The sequence below is a fragment of the Solanum pennellii genome, chromosome 2 (genome assembly GCF_001406875.1).
Source record: "Solanum pennellii chromosome 2, SPENNV200".
Taxonomy (NCBI): Eukaryota; Viridiplantae; Streptophyta; class Magnoliopsida; order Solanales; family Solanaceae; genus Solanum; species Solanum pennellii.
This window is the reverse complement of record NC_028638.1, coordinates 50572707-50590116: the sequence shown is the minus strand read 5'-3', so window position 1 is coordinate 50590116 and position 17410 is coordinate 50572707. Positions and strand designations below refer to the sequence as shown.

The window sequence follows — 17410 nt, the reverse complement described above, 5'->3', positions numbered from 1 at the left end:
GAGATTTAGTTATCCAATAAAAAAATGACATATAACTAATAATAATAATAATAATTTTTAAAAATGGCTGTTAGTTCAAGGGTAGAAATGGACCAAAAAGATAGATAGAGGGTATTTTTGGCCCNAATGGGGTGGGGTGGGGGGGGGAGGGTAGGATAAAATTAAATGGATTGAGATTTAGTTATCCAATAAAAAAATGACATATAACTAATAATAATAATAATAATTTTTAAAAATGGCTGTTAGTTCAAGGGTAGAAATGGACCAAAAAGATAGATAGAGGGTATTTTTGGCCCAATAGATATATAAAGGATATTTTTAGACTTTTTTAAATAGTTTAAGAATATTTTTGACATTTTTTCCTAATCAATTTAAAGTTTGAACGTGTTACTCCAATAAAATAAAATAATGACACTGATCAATTGTTTTATCCAATTTACAAGTATATTTTTTGATATCAAAGAAATAATTTTAAAATATATGTGGTACTTCATTTTTCTCAAACACCTCTCATGATATATTGCAAAATTTAAATACATAATATATTATAATAGCTATTGCACTAATTAAATTTGTCCATAAAAACTTCTAAATAATTTATTTTTATTTTTTTGCGGAGTTCATATTTATATATTATTTTGTCATGTCAAAATTCTCCCTTAAAATGGATTTAAAACATCACAGTAAATACAACCCAAAACTTACGTTAAAACTCCCACTACCTTCTTCATTTATCACCTTTTCCTAAACCTTTCTATAAAGATATTATTATATTACAATTAAGTCACTTAATAGCAATGTAAGTTACAGTTTTATTTATCACTATCTTATTTTTTAATTCATATAGTTCAATCAAGTTAAACATTTATTGATTACTATAAATACTAAAGCATATCATCCTCATCAATGGTAAGAATTTCTTTCCTTTTTTGTTATATTTACACTTAAGTACATCACTTTGTTATGTCTAATTTTATAATATTTAGGTTATTTGTGATTAACTTTTTTTGTTTACAGTATATGAAAGATAATATGAAGATATACCTATGTTTTTTGTGAGAATTCAAATTCAAAAATTCAAACTTCATAGGTAATATTATTTGTTCTATTTTAATTTAGTTGATGTCTCTTATTTATAGTGTTTTTCCTTCTTTATTCTCGTTTGTGTTATTTTCTTCATTATTGTTGGTGATTTTTTCATACTTGTCATTCTTCGCATATTTTTTGTGAATCATTTTTATTGTTTATGGTGAAAGATAAGATGAACATATTACAATGTTTGTGAATTGAAGTTCAAATTAGATGAACACACTATCATTATTAGTATATGCAAATTTTGTTACTATTCTCTTTTACTCTTTTAAGACGTTATAAAATTTATGGTTATAATATTAATTCAAATATACTAATCTCACATTTATTTGTCAGGATAATATTCTAACTTTAATAGAAATAAGCATGATTTACTAAATCATATTTAATTTATAAATTGAAAAAATAAAAAGAAATTGACAAAGTATGATTATCTTCATGCTTTGAATGGACATGACAAGTTAATAAAATTTGATATTTTCCTCATCTCAAAATAAAGGGAAAAAAGAAAAATATACCCCCGAATTATCATTAATGATATACGGATATCCTCCGTTATGCTTTAGGGACATTGGTGCCCCTACCGTCCAAAAATTAGAGCTTATATACCCTTTATGCTAACGGATGTACACATGTCATAATCTTATCCACTGATCCGACATCGGATCGATGGATAAGATCATGCCACGTGTCCCTATTTAGTCTTCCGTTAGAGTGAAGGGCATATACGCTCTAGTTTTCGGATGGCAGGGGCATCAATGTCCCTAAAGTATGACGAATGATGTTTGCATACCATTTACGATAGTTCGAGGATATATTTATTCTTTTTCCCCAAAATAAATAATATATATAATTTGTATGCGTACATATGCTACAATAATAAACTTTTTTATATTAAAAAAAAAGTATAAAAAAGGACTCATCTTTCTTGCTTTGGGGATTTTGATAAAGTTTATTTTTAAAAAAAAATCTCAAATTTGTTATATGCATTTTGATAAAGTATAAAAAGATTATTTCAAATAATTAATTTCTTCAAATATTTTATATTCTTTATGTAATTGGTGTTATATATATCTCAATCTATTTTTTATATATATAATTTATAAGTATATAACATTTGCAAAATGTTGCCGGAGCTTTAGTCGGCCCAAATGGCATTACAAGAAATTCATATGAACCATATCTAGTTACACATGTTGTTTTTGGTTCGTCACCTTCTGCTATCCTAACCTGCCAATAGCCTGCCCTAAGATCAAGTTTTGTGAACCAGCATGCCTTACTCAACCTGTCCATCAAATCCTGCACCAATGGAATCGGATACTTATTCTTTACAGATGCCTTGTTCAGCGTCATGTAGTCTACACACATTCGCATCGTCCCATCCTATTTCTTTTTAAATAAAACAGGGGCACCATATGGAGCCTTAGATGGCTGAATCAATCCTGCATCCAACAAGTCGTTCAATTGTTTACGCAATTCAGCCAATTCCTTAGGAGTCATACGATAAGGAGCCTGTGCAAGAGCAACCGTACCATGCAGCAACTCAATTTTATAATTGATATCCCTCATTGGTGGTAAATTCTTTGGTAATTCAGGCGGCATAACATCAGCATACTGTTTAAGCAATTCAGCAATACAATCAGGCACTTCCATATTAACATCAGGTTTTACTTCAACCAAGGCAGCAAGTATAGTGTCATCACGCTTCTTCAGCCCTTTGTAGATTGACATAGCAGACAAGAACATTCCCTTGTCTTTCTTCTTTGCAACTTTAATGTTACTAAATAGATGAAATCCTTTAAGAAATCCAGCATTGCTTCCATTCATGACCATCACTCCATCTAAATGAGGAAACAGAACAAACTGAAATTTTCTTAGAAAATCAATCCCAAGTATGATCTCATATTCACCAAGCGGCATCACCATAAAATTATGTTTTTCCACCCAATTTCCAGTCGACATAGACACACCATAAGCCATACCCACAATTGCATGTGCCTTAGCATTGACTGTTTTGACGTAGGAAGGGCTTTTAGACAACTTCAGCCCCAATTTTGTAGCAATTTTCACATCTACAAATGTATGAGTGGCTCCTGTATCAACCATTGCCATCACACGTTGTTCTTTCACTATCATTTTTATATGAATTAGGGAAGCATGAGGTTCGAAGTACTGGACGTTTCTCCAACATTATTAACCCACATAATATGGTTGAAGGACAATTCCAATGGGTTTGCCATTGCAGCCGCGATTTCCTCATCTTTCTCCCTTTGATTCATATTTTCAGCAAGCAAAGCATTTACTTTTTCCCGGTTTGGACAAGACTTGGCCAAATGAGGACCGCCACAAGTCCAACAGCCCTTAGAATTACCATCTTTGTTCTTTGGTTTGTCTTTTCCATCCTTCATTTGCGCCTTTCCTTTATCATTTGTATAGTCCTCATGACTATCCTTTTTCCATTCCCTTTCTTATCGTTCTTTTTCTTAGTTTTTGAAGTAGAGGGAACATCCGTCAAAGGACTAGTTGTCCGGATATCAACCAACGAATCTGCAGCAGCAATTGCGCCAGGCGGATCTTTAACATTCTGCCTCCGAAGTTTGTTTTGAGCCCAGCCTTGCATACCCGAAATGAAGTTGTGTAACTTATCCTCATCAGACATGTTTTGAATGTCTAACATTGTGGTAATGTTTAACTTGTCAGCGTCAGGCACCCTTGCAGCAGTAAAATACTGTTCCATGTCCCAAATGAAGTTTTCCAGTTCTTTAGCACTTCTTCACCACTAAAGGCTTTAAGTTCTGGAATTTTAACCTTAGATGATTCAACACGATTTGAACTCAACGTGGCCACCGCCCGACACAATATAACGATCTCTGCACGAAGGTTTTTATTTTCCTTCTGCAGTCCCTCAAGTTGTTGCGTAGTTGTGGTACGAAAATTCAAGATTTTAGTGATGTGTTTGTCAACATTCTGTCGATATACACCAATCTCCCCCTGAACTTTCTCAGCGTTAAGTCTCAAATCAATGACTTGTGTCAACAGATCCACAAATGAAGGGTCTCCCAAAGTATCATCTGTAAACCCAACGAATGCTTCAATTTTTTGTGCCAGTTCCCACAATTCTGCGCTTTTCACCATCGTTCAACCGTGCTCTGATACCAATTGAAAGAGGGTCGATTTATTTTTACCGAACACCACCTTAGGCAGTCTTGCAAACGTCTACAACACTCAGCCTATCTTACACCACAAATTTGACTAAGTATAAAAAAATACTTAAGAAGCAAAGTTAAACAACAGCCAGAATATACAGGAACTCGTCCCAGCCTTTATTAACCTTATAATTAATACAAAGGGAAGGCTTCGCGAATTTGTCTAAGGCCAAGAACACCCTCTATGCCTTAAACGAAATTTCCACCCTTAATAAAATTTCTGCACATGGCAGTTACATGCGGCAGTTACAAATGACACCTGTCCGACACTTGTCATCACAGGATTCAAACTAAGTTTCCAACAGCTATATTTCTAACAGATGAAATCTAATTCAANAGAATCTAATTCAAATTACATCCTTATCCACACGAAATATTAATATTCTAACACTTAGAATATTTCAGGCTACATTCTAACACTTAGAATATTTCAGTCAGCTTCCAACACTTAGAATATTTTAGCTGCCCTCCAACACTTAGTTTTATTTCAGCAATTCACGTGAAATGCCTTTGTTCTTGCCATCATCAAGTCTTCACAGTTTTGCCTTGTCAAGCCAACACGCTGCCTTGCCGATGACTCTAGCCCGCACGTAAGCCTTGCATGTTCAAGTTGCCTTGCCAACACCCAAGCACCTTGAACCTGTGTTGCACTGTTTTGCCCTCATTCATGTCAAGACCAATGCCCAAGTCCTTGACATATCTGCACGTAGTTAGATCAAGTAGTTTACGTGTCTAACAGTATGTTATTGGGACTTCCAATGGCAAACCCACTTCCTTCTTCTATGCAGAATCAACCTGTTCATTGTTTTTTGAACAAAAAAAAACTCAACTACTTGAGACCATGATTTCAAATTTCTTTATCATCAATAACAAAATAGAAAATTATGCGTTGAACTGTAACATTAGATAAATCATCCAAATGTTAATTTCTGCAGAGAATTTGTTCTGGAATCTCTCACAAGGTAAAAGGGAAACATGTGAATGTGTTGAGTTATAGCAAGAGATACTCTAAACGTTAATTTCTCTGGGAGCTTTTCACAGGGTAAGAGGGAAACATGTGAACACTCATGAGTTTGGTGCGAAGAATCAATGCGGTTATATATATTAGGCATAGTGCATGCTTTTTTGTGCACTCTTTTTTCTGGGGCATTAAAGCACAACACTAGTGTTTCTGTGATTGTCCATTCATACTCTACATTCTTGTCCCATCCCATCTGATTTTCTTTTTGAGGGAAGGGATACCCTTCAGTTAGTAATTGGATTCTGGATTCTGAATTTAAGTTTTGTAAATATTACTATAGAGTTTGGATTAAAGCTATGATAGCCGGATATGTAGGTAACCTTCTAGTTACCCAACAAAAAAAAAATGGTTGCGCATAACCAGAGCAAATATTCAGTTAAATGAAAATGACTTTTGTCTAGAATTTACTGAAAAAGCAGTGACATACAATACTTTTCACATAATATTTTTGACATTCAGTCTAACACATAAAATGGATCATAGAAATAAACTTAACCATGTCATTGGAGAGAAAATCTCAGCTGAGCCAGCTAGGAGGTGGCCAGAAAAAATCAGTGTAACCGGGGAAACATGCCATTGGCCCAATAAACGCGTTCTCCATGTCAAATCCCCCAAGTGAATAGTCATTTTCATGTTTTAGCGCATCCCAAAAATCATGGAGATCTCCATCCCCAGCTTTCCTGAATTGATCTATGAAGTAAATTAAATTTCCTCTGCACCCTGGAAAATCTTTAGCAGACACACAGTAGGACCAATACGATGCATCATCTCCAACAAATATGACTTGGTCATTCAAGTTTGTAACTTCCTTCCAATAATGTTCCTCTTCCTCAAATTTATACACTCTGAATCTAACTGCCATATCGTAATCTGGTTGCTTTGCATCATCATCAGAGGTTGCAGCATGTTGTTCAGCGTAATTTGTTTGCTCAGATAGTTTGTCCAAGTACCTGTCCACTAGAAATAGATCTGCATCCCCTGAAGATTTCACCAAGTATGATCGGTGCTTACGAAAGTAACCGTTCCTGTTTGGATGAAACAGAGGATTTGTAACTAGACTCACTTTGGAATAAGAATCCACCATAACTCCTCGCCCATATTGATCAATAGCAAACCATTTCTCCTTATACTTCACCACATCATGATAAAAAGGCTTTTTCAGGTTATGGTCTCTAACAAGACTATCTATCAAATAATTTAAGATAACTCTCTCTCTTGTATTAATTGTAAACAAAGACACTTTTCCACTTCCAAGAACAGCAGCTGCTTTCGGAATACGTCCGTCAGAGGATTGTCGGAGGGTGGAAAGATAAACAACTTTACCAATAAGATAGCGATTTGTGTGTGGATGAAACATCAAGGAAGATTTATGCAGTATAGAAACGCGAAATTTGTTCAAATTAATCTCTCTTGGAAACAACAAGTTTGAGGAGATAGGAATAGGACTTCCAGTGACAGGGTTCAATAGGTGGAGTTGGCTTTGGCCGTCTCCGTTGAATTGTTCCGCCACAGCTATCAAATAACTGGTGGGTGACGGTGATGAAGGTGGAAGTTGTTGAAGATCAAGCCGGAAAACTAACCTATTCATGCATTTACTTTGAGGCTTTTTACTGCCAATGTATTTAGGGACAATTGAGAGTCTTTTATGAAGGGGAAATAATGGAACTGCGGATCTCCAAGAGGTACAAACAGCACGAAAATGACCAACTTGAAATGAATATTTGAGGCACTTGCTGATCTTAACAAGTAGTTCTTCAGGAAGATCAGCCCATATGGGCCAAGAATACAGCTTCTTCATCTTCTTCTCTTTCATCTTCATCAAAATTGCAGTTTAATAGTAATGGACTTGAATATCACACACTACTTGGAGATATCTTTAATCATATATTATATTCCATGACAGTACTGAAGCAACTACCTATTGGTTGAGATGAAAATGGAATAGAGACATGAAACTTTTGGAGTACACAGCTCAACTATACTTTTTCTATGAAAAAAGTACATTAATACTCTTTTGAAAAAAATGTAAAGCTAACTAATTTCCTTAATAAATTAATTAATATTTCACTCATTTAAAAAATAATGATCTAATTTGATTTAGTACAAAATTAAAAAGAAAAAGCTTTTTAATTTTGTGATCCTAAATTGAAATAATATCGAATATACTAAAATATCATTTAATCTTGTGATCTTAACATGTCATGCAAAAAATTAAAATTAATTTTAACTAAAAAAAATCATTCTTTTTAAAATTAACTAAAAAAAAAAAAGGAGTTTTAAAAAAAAAGATAAAAAGAAAAGGGGGACTAGGCACTAGGGGAGTAGCTGGTACATTATCTCGAGTAGCACCTTCTTTATTTTTCACCTAATAATTAAAGGATTGTCATTTACACGTCCCACCTTATGAGGAACACTTCTTCTACTTTTCTTTTCTTTCTTTTTTTTTATTTTAGCAAAAGTCCCACGTGTTAAAAAAGAAGAGGGTTAACCTAGCATCAAATTTTACATAAAAATTTTATTTAGCGTAAAATTTAGTTTTTTGGTGCCTCACCCCATCATTAAATTACAAACTATTTTAGTGTAAATATTATTACATTAAATTTGGCATAACATTATTTATCACACCAATTCATTTTATTAAATATTTTAATATTATTTTATTATACAATTTTTTAATTAAATAGTATATAAATAATATATTTTAATTAAATTTCTTATATATTTAATTATTTTTTATGTAATATTGATTTTAGATATAAAATTAGTTTTTTTTATAAATTAATTTTTCAAGATGCGTCAGAAGGTCTAACTCCGACTATAGAAATGACAATAGATAAAAATTATTGATTTCAACAATTTCTAGCTCGACATAAATAATAAATGACAAAGAAATTCATTTTAAACAACGTAGTGCATTAATAGAGCATTTATGAGAGAACCATAGTGATCTTGAAAGTTGAATATATATATATAGAATTTAAAATAATTTTTTCAATTGTGTAATATTTATTTAATTGTATTTCATTAATGATTTTACTTTTATTTGTATTATCGATTATTATGTATAATGTATGATATTTGCTAACAATTTATATCAATTAAAAAATCATGGTATAAAATAACTTTATATTAAACGACTATAAAGAAATTAATATGAATTATATAGGGATAATGCACAAGTACACCCTCAACTTATGCCCAAAATCCCAGAGACACACTTATACTATACTAAGGTCCTATAAACCCTTAATATAGTATAAGTGTGTCTATGAAATTTCAGGCATAGGTAAAGGGGATACTTATGCATTTTTCCAATTATATGGTGAATGTTTTAGAAAGAATTTATTGTAAGAAATAAAAAATATATAAATAAAATAAAAAATAATAATATAATATTAAAGAAAAAAATATTTTTTTGATATAAAATTTGATACAGTGGATTGGAGTTAATTTACTCTAAAATAGTGCTATCACCAAATTTGTTTGGGTTGCCGATGCCCGATTAAAGCATAATCATATATATATGATAATGTTTCCTAATTGCCCTATACACGTAGATAGCAACTCTTTCGACTTTCTCCAATCGAAGGAAATCGGAGTCTCTCGTGTATGGTCTTTTTTTTTTTTACTGTTAAAGGGACTTGGTGCAACGAAGTAATTGAGATTATTGTCATTTAACTAGATATCTTGATTTGACTTTGTTAAAAAATGACAAAAGTCCACATTGGTAGTTAATAAGATGGGTGAACTTCTTATAATGCTTAGTCAATCATCCTCTCTTTGAGCTAACTTTTGGGGTGTGAGTTAGGCGCAAGACCTAATTTAACATATTATTAGAGCAGGACCCGTCTCACTCGATGTTGGGGTTCCCTAAAATAAAAATTGCACACGCACTAGATGCTAAGCACTGAGCGTGAGGTGGAGTGTTAAAAAATAACAAGTCTTACATTGATGATTAACGAGATGACTGGACTCCTTACAAGGCTCGCGTAATCTTCACTTATTAACTATGCAAAAAATCTTTGGTATGAGAGTTAACACAAATGAGGCTTATGGTGTAAACTCAAATTAGTTAAATTTAAATATGAATATCGAACGAAAAAAATAATTAAATTGTGTTTTTGACTTTATTTCCTTTTCGGAAAAGTTTGTGTCTTTGTGATGCTTGTATTTATTCTTTACCACAAAAAAAGATGCATTTTTCAGATTATTTAGGAAAATTAAGCTGTATTGTTTGGGGGGTTTGGTTTGAGTTAATTGAAGATTTAAAATTTTTGTTTTACATTTTCTTTTAGAAAAATTAACTTATTTAATCTACAATTCTTTTATACAATAGAGTACTGTTTTTTAATGATGATATTATTCGTGCAAGTATATTTTTGTTAGCATGTTGCATTTTGCTTTTTAGGAGACTAAAGGGTACTAAAATTATCTCATCAAATACGTATTTGTATAATTATTATATAAAATATTATTTCAATCATATGAATTGAATCTAGGAAACACATATAAAGAGTCAACATTTCTATTTTATTTCAATAATTGATATTTTTTTGTTTAGTCAAATATAACTTTTTGATATTGAAAAAAACAATTTTATAAAGTATAGCTATTTAATTATATCATACTTATGTTATCTTTTGTGATCTAATCGGATATCAAAAAATTAAATCAAATTAAATTTATTTTGACTCAAATTAAATACTTCTTTCATTTAAAAAGAATTATCCTATTTTCTTTTTAATCTATTTTAAAAAGAATGGTCCTTTTCCTTTTTTTAATAATACTTTAACTTTAATTTTTCACGACCACAAAATTAAAGAATATTTTGATACATTTGATATAATTTTAATTTAAAATCACAAAAATTAAAAAATAACTTTTTTTTTAAACTCGTCAAATTAGATCATTCTTTTTAAACACTACTTCCTCCAGGTAAATCATGCGAGATCAAACTGAAATATTGATTACAAATACAAACCTAAAATAGTGTGTACTACTTAGGACCCGTTTGGTAGGAAGTATTAATCAAAATAATTCATGGATTAAAATATAGTCCAACAAAAACATTGTTTGGTTATTTTATTTAACCTAATCCATGGATTACTAATACCTCATACATGGTCTTATTTTATCCCTAGGAAAGGGAGAGATAGCTAATCCAAGGTTTAACAATCCTTGGATAAGACCCCTAATGACTAAATTATCCCCAAATCTTTTTTCCTATTTTTTTTTTTTGTAATTCATGTTCTTTTTTTATTTATATGAGAATATTTATAAATGTTCATTTAATTCTCCAAATTTATTCCATGTAATTTGATGATTTCACAAATTAATATTTTTTTCTCCATGTTTGAGTTGTTATATTGGGTTGATTTTTTATTTTTTTGTTTTTAAATGTAGTTCGTCAATTGATCACGTAAACTATTTTTTTTTAATTTTTAAAATAAGCTAAGCGTATTTGAATAATTTAAGTAGCCTTAAATTCATGTTAAGTTCAAGGTATATTTGACCAACAAAAAATTAGAAATATTCCATGTGACATATCACACCTCAAAATTAATAATATTTTTATATTTTTTTTTAATATTTAACTTGACTAGTTAAATGAAACATAATTTCACAATAAGTAAAGGGTATAATAGGAAATAAACTTTTTCTAAAGTTTTAAACCAAACATAAGACTAAGTAGGAAATAATGAACCAAACACTTGCTAAAAAATAATCCCTGCATTACTAAACCATGCATTACTAATCTATGCATTAGTAATTCCTGCATTATGCATCTTTGTACCAAACGATCCCTAGCTTATAAAACCCAAATCTGACTTGTTTCATTTTAATTTTATGTTTTAAAATTTCAATAGAAAATAAGTGCCCTAATCGGTTAATCAGTACAGAACCCCAATTCCAAATCTCTCATCTTCATCGGCTCACTGCCACTGTTACCTCAGTGCCGGCGGTGGACTCTCCGGTAAAGATTTTCCGATCTCATACTCCTCTTCTCTGCTCCTATTTATTCCATTCATGAATAATTTCTACGTTCGTTTTTTATGCTCGTATTTTTCTTTAGCAGAAAAATTTAGTGAATTCTTTACAGGTTAAGTACTTGATGGTATTTCTTAGCTGGACGCGTCCATCTCCTGAAGAGCAGAAAGCATGTATCAACAAGTAAAGAATGCCCAGAACTTGTTACTCGCTTCGTTCCAATTTATTTGTCTTATCTTGCTTTTTAATCCGTTTACAAGAGATTCTAGACCGCTACATCGTTTTGGGACATTCTACGTATGTTTATTTTAAGATTAAACTCTGTGTCAAGTCGAAATCGGATAAACAAATTGAAATAGAATGAGTATTATTTATTTCCCTTTCTATTGGTTTAATTGTGGGAATCATTATTGAGGGTTTCGTCTGTAACAGGTCTGGTTCCTTTAACTATGATAAAAGATTTAGAGGAACTACTGAGAAACCTGCTCCTCTACTTAAGCAAGACAGTGAGCTTGCAAAGGATGGTTTCTCTGTTAATTGTGCTCGTGTATTAGTCGGTTCAGGCCGTGAGACTTTTGAAAAGGGAAAAGCTGCTCTTCAAAATTGGAGGTTTGGTATATCAGTTATTCTTGTAGAAATATCATGCGATCAATGGTCTGATTATGTACCAAACTAACTTAGCAGGCATTTTGGATTGAATTGGGCGTTTGTTGATCCAAAAGCTCAAATTCAAAGTGGGACAAAGTTCTGTGTTTGTGTGAAGGAGTTCTTCCCGTGGCTTATGATGCCTCTACAGGTTGTTTATGTCAGCGAGAACAAGAACTCGAAAAAGGGGGCTTCGTTTAGTTTTGGCAGTGGAACTCTGCAAGGACATTTGCTGGTCAGTTTGCTCTCCTTGTTGCAATTGTTTGTCTTACAATATACCTTTCAACTGTTCAGGTTTTTTGGTTATGATATCATTAGGTTCATTTCAATCTAGCTATATAAAATAAACATTAAGGATTTAAGATTCTGTTTCCTTTACAAGCTGCTAAGCCAGCCATTGCAAAAGGTTAATATTGGTAGTGGTAGTGTCTAAGTCCAAAACAATGCTTACTAGAATGATAATGTTTTGTGCTATTTTCCCTGTTTGATGTTTTAAGCTTACCATACATCTTGGACCTATCATTCTCCTTTAATGTAAAACTTGACAATATATGAGTTTGTGATACCTAGTGTTTGAGCAGGCTGGTGAAGAACGTTTTTCAATAGCATTGGACGAAAATGATCTAGTTTGGTACGAGATACTTTCCTTCTCGAAGCCTGCACATCTGCTGTCACTCTTTGGATACCCTTACGTTCTTCTAAGGCAAAAATACTTTGCTCATCAATCAGGTAGTGCGGTGAAGAAACATTTATCTGCTTAAAACATGTGAGACTATAACTGTGTGTGAACAGGAACTCTTTGTTGTAAAAGATTCCCATCCATAGTTATATTGGGTCTTCATTTCATGTATATTTCTTTGCATTATATGCACGACCTAGTTACTAATAATGCAATTCTAGTCCCTGTTAAAGAAAAATGTAATTGTAGTCCAATAGCTGGATAATCAGTGTGATTTAATTAAGTGAATGCATAGAAGATAAACTATGCATAAGAACCCAATAGCGAGAATCATTTCAAGAAAGGGTCATTCCATTCTATGTATTATCTCTCTACTTCTCCATCTTCCTTTGAATAGCTGTTATTCTAGTTCTGGTGGACCTACAGAAGTGCGAATCTGAGTTCCTTATTCACGGGATGGTTAATTACAGTCGTTTCCTAGGCCTCTCCCTCTCCTCCCCCTCCCAGAAGAAGAATTAAAACAAAACGATCATGTTCATCTGCTTTCTTCTTCATGACTCAAAAGAGAACTTAATAAACTGTCTAATCAGTTAAAGTAGAAATATACAAACGCAAATCAATTTAGTCGTTAAAACTATAGCTATGTAAATATGCAAACTCTAGCCATTAACTAACACAAAAGAAGCAAAACTAATACCAAACGAAGTTCCTAAAATGTTCTGTTCATTAGTCATTAACTAAGACAAAAAAGAAGCAAAAGCAATACCACAAGCAAATTAAAGGTGAAACGACAACTTAGAAAGTACACAGAGCAAATGGATTCTTGCATCTCTTCTTCAATACTTGATCTCGCTTGCTGTATCATCCTTGTTTATGTATAGATAATAACGACTCTGCAATTTCCTGTTTTAGTGACAAGTTACAATTAGGCCAAACACTTCTAAAAAAATGAAACAACTTTGAAGACTTACATGATCATGTGGATGAGGCTCATCCTCACCGTTAAGCCAAGATGGTGGTGGCCATAAAATTTCTGCATAATCAAGGGATGATAACAGCGATCCAAGTTTACCATCTTCTATGGTAAATACATAGGTGTTATCATCAAATACTCCTTTGTATCTATCTACCACTACTTCCTCTCTAACACCACCTGATTTGCTAGTAGAAGCATTCATCCTGTGATCACCATTGCTAATACTGGTGCTGTCACCATAATTGCTAATAGGGTAGCTAATCTCATCACCACCAACAACATCATCATCAAGAGGACAACAACAACCACACATACCAAAATCATCGTCACTGTCTTCATCGTCAAAATACATCGACCCCTTTGCATAGTAAAGGCAGTTTCCTCTACCGTACTTATCACCAAAATCACGCGATGAAACAGAGAAGCAACAGTCACTAACAGCAAAGAAAATTCGATCACCCAAAGTATGCACTTCAATCCACTCATATTGTTTTTCATCCAATCGGTAAATTTTAATTTCATGGCTGGCATCCTTACCGAAATCTGAACTTTTATCAACCAAAAACAACTGCCCTCCTGATTCCACCAGTCGTTTCTTCTTCTTACCACCGGATAATCTGGAAGCCACCTCCTCATCAAACGAGGAATCAATTTTCGTGGTCTCACCATAAAATCTGGAAGCCACCGTTGTCTCACTAAACGAGGAATCAAATTTCATGGTCTCACCATATCGATCAACAGCATGAAAATTCCCCTTATATACAATTATATCATCAATGTAAGAACTGGAATTTTTTAACTTAGTCCACTTGTCATTTCCAGAGTTCAAATAACATAACCGATTATCACGATCAATAGCCATTAAAGAAAAACTATCCTTCTCACTCCCTCCATTGTAGTTCCTAAGAAGCAAAATTTTCCTAACATAACCTACATCATAATCACTGAACAAAGGTTTCGACGGAATGTAGTACTGCACATGATAAGATTTGCAAACCTCAGAAACGCGAAAGTCCAGTAAATTCAATACCTTAGGCATATGATTCTGTATTTCCCTGCCTGTCAGTGGATTCAAAACCTTCAATTTTCCATCTGCTGTTTTTATAACCTGGATCAACCATCCTTTACAAGGCGAATCAATTGAATCTCCGTCAAGTGGTTGAAAAATGTAAACAGTGCTTTCGATGAGATAGTAACCAGGCCTTCCTTTATAAATGTTACGGTCATCGAGAGGGTAGGGGATTTCAACAGGAAAATGAGGAACTGTTTTGAAAGTAGCAAGCGATGAACGCCATGTTGTGCAGACTGAACGGAAGCGAAGAACGTCAATTTGAGTGTCCAGGCAACTACCGATCCTCTCGGCGAGTTCTTTCGGAAGATCAGACCATGGAACGTACCTTCCACTGCCCACAGTTTGCTGCTCCATCAGAGCTTGGATGATAAATTAAAGCCCTAGTATTGCTGCTATATATTTTGGGGCAGGCGGAGTGAAAACGTGAACCGCTTGGGATCCACTATAACAGTTGTCAACCCAACGCGGATTCTGCGCATCCGTTATTGTTTTGGCAATAAACTTATATCCAGCTGGTAAACATTTTTTTTCTTTTTTGTATACGCTTCTGTGGGTAACAAAATTGTTTTCAAATAATTTTATTTTTTTTAATTGAGAAAATACATTATTTTTCAAAACTAATTTTAGAAAAACATTTTGTGAAATAATCTATTAAACGTTTGGCCAAATAGAGTATAGATTTACTTTCTATGTGAATTTTTTTTTCAAAACATTTTTTGGAATAATCTATTAAACGTTTGCCCAATAGATTATAGATTTATTTTCTATGTGCACTCCAAACGGTATGTTGGTGCTTTATTCGAAATAACTAGGTTTATTTTGTATTCATATCTTTTAATTTTAGATGTATACAAATAGATACTTAATATTGAATATATATATACATATATAACTCTATGTTATGTTGGATTCATGTGTTCTTTATACAAGTTTAAGTGTCTATTTATACAAATTCAAAACATAAATGTAATGTGAGGACAAATTAAACGACACATTCATATATTATGCTTAAAAATGATAAGATTACTTAATGAAAACATGATATGTCTAATTCAGTATGATATTTATTTGTACATAGAGTTTATTTAATTATAATATATTATATATAGTGAGAAACTTTCCCATATAGCCACTTAAAAATAATTAATTGCTCTCCATAGTTATAGTTTGATAATTACAATTTGTAGCTACATGTTATATGGAGGAGAGAGGCGAACTAGACTGGGAGAGAGAGGAGAGAGAGAGTGGGAGAAAGTTGAATTGTATATTGGTTAGATAATTGTATATTATACATATGTATTGTATATATGGCAAGAGATATTGGGAGAGGGAGGAGAGAGGCGAGTGAGACTGGGAGATAGAGATGAGAGGCAAGAGAGATCAAGAGAGGAAGGGAGAAGCGAGCGAGAGAGGGCAGAGAGTGGGAGAAAGGTGAATTATAATTGTATATAACTATATATATTATACATATACAGTTGTATAAATGGCAAGTGAGATTGGGAGGGGGGGGGAGAGGTGAGAGAGAGCAGAGAGTGGATGAGAGGTGAATTGTCTATGTATATAATTGTATTGTATATTATAGTCTCTCATGTTTGCAATATTAGTGCACTTTTGATCCTCCCGTAAAAATTTGCCTATTTTTTAACATTAATTTTGTCCAAAAATTTATATAATGAATGTCCAATCATCTATCTTTATATATATATAATGGAAATAATAACTCTATCTGAGAGAAGGTGATAAGAAAAACACGTTGTTTTGTTCACTAAAAATATTACTGCATCTAAACTAAAACATTTTAACATATGAATTTGCAGGAAAAGAAAAAATTGTATGATTGCATGTGAAATTATCGTGATAAACCTCTTAACTTTACCTGCAATACGATTTCTACTAAACAAAACAAAGTTTTTTTCTTCTCACATTCTTTCATACGGAGTTGTTATTTCTACTTATAGATAAAATGAAGATGGAACATCCCATACATAGGTTATGAATAAAATCAATTCTAAAAAATAGGTAAAATTTTGGAGGAGGACCAAAAGTGCACCAATATTGCAAACATGAGGGACTATTAGTGCTCCATGTGAAAATTTCAAGGATGACTTTGAACCTTAACCCAAAGAATATGGACTATTTTTATCCTTTCCTCGGGTGGACTAGCCCATATTGATAGATCTAACTAAATGCATATTAATAGTTAAAACAGAGGGTCCGCTTGTAAATTGTTTTTTTTAAAGTACAAATATTGTTTCCCTTTGGAGAATGACTTCTTTCCATAGGCTATAGATGTCGTGGTCTATTTGCTTTTATTGAAATTAAAACGTCTAAAGAATTGCATTCAATTATTTTTTTTTAAAGTGAAATTCATAAAACACTAACTAGCTTGATAGAAAAAAAAAAGATTGATATAAGAATTGAGAGATAGGAATGAATATTGTGTAACGTGTAAGTGAATAGTAAAGTTACTGGTGAGATTAGTTATGAGTTTTGATACAAATACATTACAGTTCAAGCGAAATTAGTTGAAGAAATCATTGTTTCCCACACTTATAAGGTAGGCATTTTGTTGGTTCAATTTGAATTTTTTTTTGGAACTTTGATTTGATGAAAATATTTATCGGAATCAACTTAAAATAAATTTAATTTATTCAATTTTTATATTATTAAAGGAAACTAAGTAAATATCTCATAAAATTAAAATAACTATAAACATATATTCCTTTATATT

The 17410-nt window shown here is 32.4% G+C and overlaps 3 protein-coding genes across 9 annotated transcripts; 1 reads left to right on the top strand and 2 right to left on the bottom strand.

The window, feature by feature from the left end:
- Positions 1-4689: 4689 nt before the first annotated feature.
- LOC107009515 (F-box protein SKIP23-like) lies at positions 4690-7310 on the bottom strand. The gene is made up of 2 exons (XM_015208859.2): positions 5816-7310; positions 4690-5093 (listed from the first exon to the last, which is right to left on the bottom strand). The coding sequence occupies exon 1, from the start codon at positions 7136-7138 to the stop codon at positions 5837-5839; it is 1302 nt and encodes a 433-aa protein (XP_015064345.1). The 5' UTR covers positions 7139-7310; the 3' UTR covers positions 4690-5093; positions 5816-5836.
- A 3845-nt stretch (positions 7311-11155) lies between these two features.
- On the top strand, positions 11156-12997 carry LOC107008884 (UPF0548 protein At2g17695). 7 transcript variants are annotated; one of them, XM_015208091.2, is made up of 5 exons: positions 11156-11293; positions 11420-11490; positions 11740-11916; positions 11989-12187; positions 12534-12997. In XM_015208091.2, exons 2-5 carry the CDS (start codon positions 11432-11434, stop codon positions 12711-12713), a joined length of 615 nt encoding a protein of 204 aa, XP_015063577.1. In that variant the 5' UTR covers positions 11156-11293; positions 11420-11431; the 3' UTR covers positions 12714-12997. The 7 variants fall into 7 exon arrangements, with proteins under 7 accessions (XP_015063577.1, XP_015063579.1, XP_027770591.1 ...); XM_015208093.2 differs by having other exon boundaries at positions 11992-12187; positions 12534-12995; XM_027914790.1 differs by having other exon boundaries at positions 11158-11293; positions 11420-11604.
- A 188-nt stretch (positions 12998-13185) lies between these two features.
- Positions 13186-15166, bottom strand: LOC107009298 (F-box protein SKIP23). Its single transcript, XM_015208608.2, has 2 exons — positions 13603-15166; positions 13186-13534 (listed from the first exon to the last, which is right to left on the bottom strand). Exons 1-2 carry the CDS (start codon positions 15031-15033, stop codon positions 13493-13495), a joined length of 1473 nt encoding a protein of 490 aa, XP_015064094.1. The 5' UTR covers positions 15034-15166; the 3' UTR covers positions 13186-13492.
- Between the last annotated feature and the right edge of the window lie 2244 nt (positions 15167-17410).